This window comes from Notothenia coriiceps, unplaced genomic scaffold, assembly GCF_000735185.1.
Source record: "Notothenia coriiceps isolate Sejong01 unplaced genomic scaffold, NC01 NC01_scaffold00018589, whole genome shotgun sequence".
Classification (NCBI taxonomy): Eukaryota; Metazoa; Chordata; class Actinopteri; order Perciformes; family Nototheniidae; genus Notothenia; species Notothenia coriiceps.
The window spans coordinates 1-8,229 of record NW_011351290.1 but is presented as its reverse complement, the minus strand read 5'-3'; the positions used below and the strand labels follow the sequence as shown (position 1 = coordinate 8,229).

Below are 8,229 nucleotides of genomic sequence, written 5' to 3'. Positions count from 1 at the left end.
GGGGGGGCTCCGGCGCCTCGGGGAAGCTGTGGTGCTTCCTCTTGTGCTTCTTGTGTTTTTTGTGTTTGCGCTTGTGAACGCTGTGCAGGCTGGAGCCGCCCTCACCTGAGAGGAAGAGGGGAGACACAGATACATCAGATACAAGTGTGTTATCTATTTCATTATAGTTGTTATTATTGACGTTACGCCATATCGGTCAAGAGGAAGTATATGGAGCAATGATTTTAGTCCTGAACAAAAAGAGTACATTTTGAACAAATTATCTAAAATGGTAAATGGACTGTACTTATATAGCGCTTTATCCAGTCTTTAAGACCCCTCAAAGCGCTTTACATACTACATGTCATTCACCCATTCACACCCATTCATACAGAGCAGTGTACCTTACTCTAGGACCTAACATTCACACACCGTTGGCCATGCCATCGGGAGCAACTCAGGGTTAAGTATCTTGTCCAAGGATACATCGACATGTTGACTGCATGGGCTGGGATCGAACCCACAACTTCTGGTTGAAAGACGACCACACTCCCTCACAGCCACAGTCGCCAAACATTAGCTATGTGTGGTTTTTCATTGGTTTGGCTTAAGCTTCACACATTCTCCTCTATTTGTGAAAGTACATTTGTTCACCTAGCGTATATATGAAATATGAATATAAAATGTGCTCCACATCTTTGGACAACTGGTGAAAACGAATCCAATGAACTACAAACTGAGAGTCTGTTTTAATTGTCATCTGAGAAATGTAGTGACTGAGAAAGACTGTAAATGCCAGTACTGTTATTTACTCACCGAGGAACCTGGGGTGAATCATATCTTTCCTTTTCCCCATTGAAGCGGCAACAGGGATGTAAACACGGAGAACAGCAGCCAGTTAGCAGATCTACATGGCAGCAGAACTTATCTGCAAAACTGAGAGGAAAACACACCTGATTACCAGAGGTGGGAGAAGTACTCGGATCTTATACTTGAGTAAATGTAGAAATACCAGACTGTAGGAATACAGTACAAAATAAAGAGTAAAAGTATACTATTACCCTCTGAATCTTAGTGGAGTATGAGTTCAAGCAAACAATTAAAACACTCTAGTAAAGTACAAGTCTGTCACAAAAGTAGAGTACTTGAGTGAATGTACACTTTACACTGCTTATTACTGAAATCGTTACATTAAATCGATTTAAATGCATGTACATATTCTCTATTAGTTGAGTTAGCTAAGCAATAACCTTATATTTAGTCAACTGTATAAGATTAGCTTCAAAGAGTTAGCTTTATCCTTATTTAGCCATGTGATCCCTCATCACATAAGCTAGCATACATTCAACGTAAAGACAAGCAACAACATTTACCATTTTGAAAGAAATCCCACGCTGCAAAGCTGAGGCGAATTGACCTTTAACTGATATGAACTAACAGTAACGGTACCTAACAATCATTACATTATAATGATTTAGGCGCTTCATAACGTTGTTAGTATACCAGTAAGCACACCTAAACTAAGCTAACAACACGGAACTTCATCTTCTTCGTCATTTCCGGTCATTTTGAGATCCGCTATACTGCCTCTAGTGGAGAAACGGTCAAACAAGAGCGAGACTTCACATCGGTAAGGATCTACATCAATTTTCTCTGTTAGGAATTAATCCAACTCAAATTAGTTACATGAAACTTACCCGAAGAATATAACATCAAAAAGTTAAGCGAAGTTATTGAACTGTTTTAGTTGTGTATTGTTTTTTACATCTTGGAGGATTAGTTAACTTTGCAAGTATCGCGACATGACCACTGTAGGTCTCGGACAAAAGGTGCAGGGTCCGGTCAAGCCAAGTTACGCAAGGTTAGTTTGCAGAAAGCGCAACGTGATCGAGTTAATACCTTTATTAGTGTAACTTTAAGACATGTATCGAGTGTAATTTGTATGCACCTCGGCACTGCAGTGTCCCAAAAACAGGTTGCTCAACTGGTGCTTTTTGGGCTCACTTTTACGGAGTTTCTTTATAACATGAATCTAATGTGACAGTGCTGCTGGTCTGTAGTACAACAATAGTTATTTATTTCAAGCAAGTTAAAAGTGGGAACTATTTGATATCAAGTTAACTTGGGTCACAACATAATAATACGCTGATTAATGTTTTCAGGCTTCCAGCAACATGTGGAGGCTGAGGAAGTTAATGCAATGTATTTATATGTGAGCTGTGAGGATGAATATTTCTGATTTCTTAATTCTGAAGGATCATGAATTACGCTCGGTTTCTGACAGCTGTCAGTGCAGCTAGAAAGCCCTCCGCCATCAGGATGCTGAGTGAGTATTTTTAAATAAACACGTGTTTTAAATGTGACACTCGTTTCATAGAAAATATGCAGAAAATGTTGTTATCTAGTGAATGCATGTACAGGCTTACCTGCTATAAGTTTAGCAGTGCAGCCCCTATTCACTGGTTTTGAACTGTGGGTAAATCACTTTGGGATACTTTAAGGGAACAAATATGACATTTTATTTGTTGATCACAAATCAAATAATTCTAGAAGAAATGTCACATTATTCGATGTCACTCCTATTAACCTGGCCATACACACAGAGCCAAATATGCTTTAAAACACACCTTATATGTATATCAAACGGGGGAAATGATTACGAATGTAGATTGCTAGTAAATCAGTCCCTCTCATCCATCGCTCTGCCTGTAATCAGCTGAGCTGCAGCAGCGGTCTCCTCCGACTATGATCTCTTTGGCCGGAGGAGCTCCAAACCCCAACACCTTCCCCTTCCTGTCAGCCTCCTTCAGGCTGAAGGACGGACAGACGCTCAACTTCGACGAGGCGCTGATGAAGAGGGCTCTGCAGTACTCTGCCTCTAACGGGTGAGAGAATCTCCAGAACAAAAACAGACACATTACTTTAGAGTACATCAGAAAAGTGTGCAGCAGCAGGTGGAGGTTATCATTCAACAGTTGCCTCTTTAAACTGTGTCAGGCTGAAATATAATGTTCATTTAACCTAATGTTGATTTTTCGTTTTTAGGTGAGACGTTTTTGCTATTCCAAACACAATATACGTACAGTATATCTACTCAAACCTACCCAGCAACAGCACCTAAAAGTGCTTTTATAAAAGTATAATTAACTGGACTGACAGCATTATAACAACATGTTCAGTTCTGGAGTTAATGTTCATCACTGTGTAGAATCCCCGAGCTGCTGACGTGGATGAAGAAACTGCAGAAGGACCTCCACAACCCTCCGAGCCCGATGGACATGTGTGTGACGACGGGGAGCCAGGAAGGGCTCTGCAAGGTACCCACACCACCTCTACTTTTTATTCCATATTTGATTCCATTCCATTGCAATGTAAATACTGTTTTATTATATTTTTTATTATTTTTGTAGTTCTCTACCCGTGTTTTTAATTCTTGTTTTACTTTTATGTATGCACCACGACACCGAGTCAAATTTCTCGTACGTGTAAACCGGCCTGTTAATAAACCTGATTCTGTTAGGACAGGAATGTGAAAACAAATGAAAGCCAAAAGCCTGTGGTTCTTCCTCACCGCCAATCAGTTGTTGCCACGTCAAAGAAAGACGTTGAATGCAGGAGGATCAACAGATTTCCTGAGGCCCACACTGGGGAATTTAAGCTTCAACTATCGACATACTGGCAACACTAGTTTGACATCCACATAAAAAGTGACAATGTTGTTTTTATGACTTGTTGTTTACCAGTTGTCCTTTAACTTTCTCTACTTAACACTTTTGTATCAGTTTAAAATGTCCTGACTGTTATATATTTGATAAGAATTGCATATAAACTCATTTTGAAGTGATGGTGATTCAGATGTTTGGGGTTTCTAGGTGTTTGAGATGCTGGTCAACCCTGGAGACAACGTCCTGCTGGATGCTCCCACCTATTCAGGCACATTAGCAGCGGTGAGAGAATACTTTATTTCTTTATGACTACACACTCCTACAGCTGCCGTGACCCTCTTACCTTTTGGTTTTCAGCTCCGGCCTCTGGGTTGCAACTTAATAAACGTCTCCAGCGATCAGCACGGCATGATACCTGCGGCTCTGAAGGAGGTTTTGTCTCGCTGGGACCCCTCAGAGGTCCAAAAGCCCGGCAGCACCGCGCCCAAGATCCTCTACACCATCCCCAACGGAGGAAACCCCACCGGTGCCTCCATGACGACACAGAGGAAGCAGGAAGTGTACGAGGTTTGTCTTCTTCTACAAAGTCACACATCACAGCCTCATTTAGATTTGTAATATGACTCCATGTTCACACGGCAGATGGTTAATGACTCACTCTTCTCTGATTGATGCAAAGTGGCCGTTTGAGCGCTGACTCAGCTGATTAGAGCTTGTCGTGAAGCTGATTTCCCTGCAGATTCACTCAGTCGTTTTTTAATGAGCGTCCCCCGTGTCGTTAATAGCTGGCCAGGCAGTACGACATGCTGATCATCGAGGACGACCCGTACTACTTCCTGCAGTTTGACAAGGTACAAAGAGAGTTCCCTCACATCAAGTGTTTGGGAGAGACAGTTCATTTCCTCACATTTAAAAAGGTGAAATAATCAGTCTGTGTCTTCTGTGGTCTGATCTTAGCATACAGGCTGTACAGAGGAGCCCTTTTTAAAAAAATATTTAAGTCTTCCATTGAGATTTTTGGAACAAGCTTTGACTACAAGTCGTTATATTTTACGACATCCAACCCATTAAGTTTATTGACTTTTTTTTATATCGGTGGAAGCCTCACTTTGTGTGCAGCAGCCGAGCAAACCGTTTCTTAAATGAATTCAAACTTGTTGTTTTAGGAAAGCTTAATGCTATGTACTAGGGATTGTAGCAGAATGTTTACTTAGACAAAAACATGTGGTTATTTTTGGGAATGATTCCATTTTCTTTTTTGAATGGATTTTGGTCTTTAAAGTATGATTTATGATGCGACTCATTATTCTGCAGCCGTGGGCTCCCTCCTTCCTCTCCATGGATGTTGACGGGAGGATCCTCAGGACCGACTCCTTCTCTAAGATCCTGTCCTCGGGGTGAGCGTCTCACTCTGTGTTCAAACCCAGAGCGTGTGAAGCTCTGCTGTTCAAATGTTTGTTTCCCTTAAAGAGTCAGGACCTGAATTACAAACAGGATGTGTCGCTCATACGTAGACTATGGGCTAATGGGGGTGTCCTTCACAGTTGTGCACATTGATTCCAGTTATATGATATATTTTTGTACCTCAACGTTTATGTATTTTAGTGTATATTTACAAAAACGACATTATCTATTTGTTAATTTGCCTCTAAAAACAAAATGTTAACATACACGTCCTTTTACAAATACACCAATAACGATGTTCACATTCCTCAGAACCAAGTTGTAAAAATCAGATGTTTGAAATATTATAACATGCTTTGACAGGTTTTAGGCTTAGTCGTGCTGACTGTACATGAGGACATTTGTTAGCGACATTTTCTTCAGGGTCAGTCGGGATATCCAAATCAGATCTGCGTTTGTTCGTTGATTCCTTGCTTTACTGCTTCATGGATAATGGGTTTCTATTCAAGACTAAGGAAGATAAAGTTTATATGTTGATGTCTTTGACTCTCTGTTTGTTTCAGTTTGAGAATAGGCTTTGTGACGGGTCCCAAGCCTCTGGTGGACAGGGTGGTGCTGCACATCCAGGCCTCCACCATGCACACCAGCACCTTCACACAGGTAAATGAAGCCATCGCTTCACACCGCCACACCCTGCTCAATACACATTCTGCATTACTGGTTTGGATGCAAACATATTGATGCTTTTAACTGTGTGAAGTCATTTATTCGTTCTAAACTACAGCAGATAGAACCTCACAGATACATAGCATTTTATGGCTAACGTCTTTGATGCTTTCAACCTCCAGCAACCTGACATTTACCATGCAGCATTAAGCTCACAACAGGGAGGTTCAGCATGCTCTCTCCACACACACAGTGACACCTCAGACTTGTACACACTGCCAGGAGCGGTGTTGAAGCCAAGCGAGTCTTTGTGCTGCGTCTGGATCGGCAGCAGCTGCAAAGGAGGGAGATTAATTAGGATCTGCTGTCAACCTCGCCTCTGCGTTTTTATATAATCTGCACTAAAACAGAGGCAATAACTCGGAGATATTTAAAATTAGAACCATGAAAGGAGAAAGCATTTCAAGTCAAAGAAAGAAAGGTGCGTCACACTCCAGATGTACAGATCTGAGGGGGGATTTTATACCTTAGGGTCATTTTACAGTACAATAATGTTCTGATCTGTTCCAGTCATTACAGTATATAACATGTAACCTGCTTCCTCACAGCTCATGGTGTCTCAGTTGCTGCACAGCTGGGGACAAGATGGCTTCCTTCAACACATAGACGGGTATGCCACTTCCCCTAATGCAGCCGCACCTGCTCGACATTACTAGTTCGACTGGTTAAGAAAGATATTTGATATCGAACACATGATACAGTCATCACTTGGCCACACTGGCAGCGGTGCATGACACAGTTGTATCTCCTCCCACAGGGTGATTGAGTTCTACAGGAAGCAACGCAATGCCATGATCAGCTCTGCAGACAAGTGGCTCAAAGGTGTGTGAACAAGTCAAAACACGTAATAATAATAATAATAATAGACAGTGCATAGTTCATATTTGGTTAAATTGATGAGAATCTTTTGAAACGTGATGAATATAAGAGGTGTTCTTTTTTTTTCTGTGTGTGTGTGTGTGTGTGTGTGTGTGTGTGTGTGTGTGTGTGTGTGTGTGTGTGTGTGTGTGTGTGTGTGTGTGTGTGTGTGTGTGTGTGTGTGTGTGTGTGTGTTAGATGTAGCAGAGTGGCACGCCCCATCAGCAGGCATGTTCCTGTGGATCAAGCTAAAGGGCATAGCCGATACCCAGCAGCTCATTATGGAGAAAGCCTTGGAGAAAGAGGTCAGCATACTCCCTGTTGAATCTCACTCTAACCCTCACACATTAATCCTCTTTGTGGTTTAATATGAGACAAAACGCAATTTACTTTCTGCACTATAATATCAGTACCCAGAATGCATTCCATTGCTTCTTTCTGCTCGGTTAGTCTCTGTCTGTCAGCAGATGTTTTGCATAAGGGGCAAAGCAGGTGTTGTGTCTGAACAGTGTGTAGGGTGCTGCTGCTGAGCTGCCATTGTGAGAAGGGCTAGAGTGTTTCATCTCCCACACAGAGCATCTAAATCCCTGCTAGCAAATAGCTGATTAGCCAAGTTTAAACAAGAGTGGGTATTATCAGGATGTTCCTAGGTTTCAGGATATTATAAACTACCACACATAGCTACAGGGGGAAACACAACTCCTGTTGGGTTAGCTTAGCTTAGCACAAAGACAAGGAGAAACAGTTATTTTTGATCCATCCAAATGAAAACTAATAAAAAAGCCAGCACTGCTAAAGCTAACTAATTAACATGGTATTTCTGAGTTGTTTGATCTGTATACAAATCAAGTGTAAAAACAATTTAGGAGTTATGTGTTGGACTATTATTGGCCAGTTAAAATATTTCTGCATTTGCAATTAATTGAACACACAAACAACTGCTGATTAAATTAGAAAATAATGTTTTTGTTCCCATAAAAATAGGATTAATCAATATTTACCTGTCTGTTTAGCCTCCGAGAATAATCTGCCATTAAACTAAGACCACATTGATTAACATAAGTCATGTGTGTGTTTGTGCGCTGTAGGTGCTGCTGGTTCCCGGGGGGGTCTTCATGATCAACAGCAGTGACCCCTGCCCCTACGTTAGAGCTGCCTTTTCTCTCTCCACACCCGAGCAGATCGACGAGGTACACACACACACACACACACACACACACACACACACACACACACACACACACACACACACACACACACACACACACACACACACACACACACACACACACACACACACACACACACACACACACACACACTACACACACTACTACACTACTACTACTACTACACTACTACTACTACACACTACTACTACACTACTACTACTACTACTACTACTACTACTACTACTACGTACGTACGTACGTACGTACGTACGTACTACTACTACTACTACTACTACGTACGTAACGTAACGTAACGTAACGTAACGTAACGTAACGTAACGTAACGTAACGTACGTACGTACGTACTACTAACGTAACGTAACGTAACGTAACGTACGTACGTACGTACGTACGTACGTACTACT

General features: G+C 41.6%; 1 protein-coding gene and 1 long non-coding RNA gene across 2 annotated transcripts; one reads left to right on the top strand and one right to left on the bottom strand.

Moving 5' to 3' along the window:
- Positions 1 to 6: 6 nt before the first annotated feature.
- LOC104951125 (uncharacterized) lies at positions 7 to 1,517 on the bottom strand. Its single transcript, XR_798994.1, has 3 exons — positions 1,353 to 1,517; positions 796 to 915; positions 7 to 105 (listed from the first exon to the last, which is right to left on the bottom strand). It is a non-coding gene; the product is annotated as an uncharacterized lncRNA (long non-coding RNA).
- A 62-nt stretch (positions 1,518 to 1,579) lies between these two features.
- Positions 1,580 to 7,831, top strand: aadat (aminoadipate aminotransferase; the record flags this gene model as incomplete). Its single annotated transcript, XM_010777760.1, has 13 exons — positions 1,580 to 1,609; positions 2,235 to 2,305; positions 2,696 to 2,864; positions 3,188 to 3,296; positions 3,852 to 3,926; positions 4,002 to 4,211; positions 4,430 to 4,495; positions 4,959 to 5,041; positions 5,612 to 5,708; positions 6,323 to 6,384; positions 6,532 to 6,596; positions 6,831 to 6,937; positions 7,721 to 7,831. Coding segments are annotated over exons 2-13 (1,221 nt in total), but the record flags the coding sequence as incomplete, so codon positions are not given.
- Between the last annotated feature and the right edge of the window lie 398 nt (positions 7,832 to 8,229).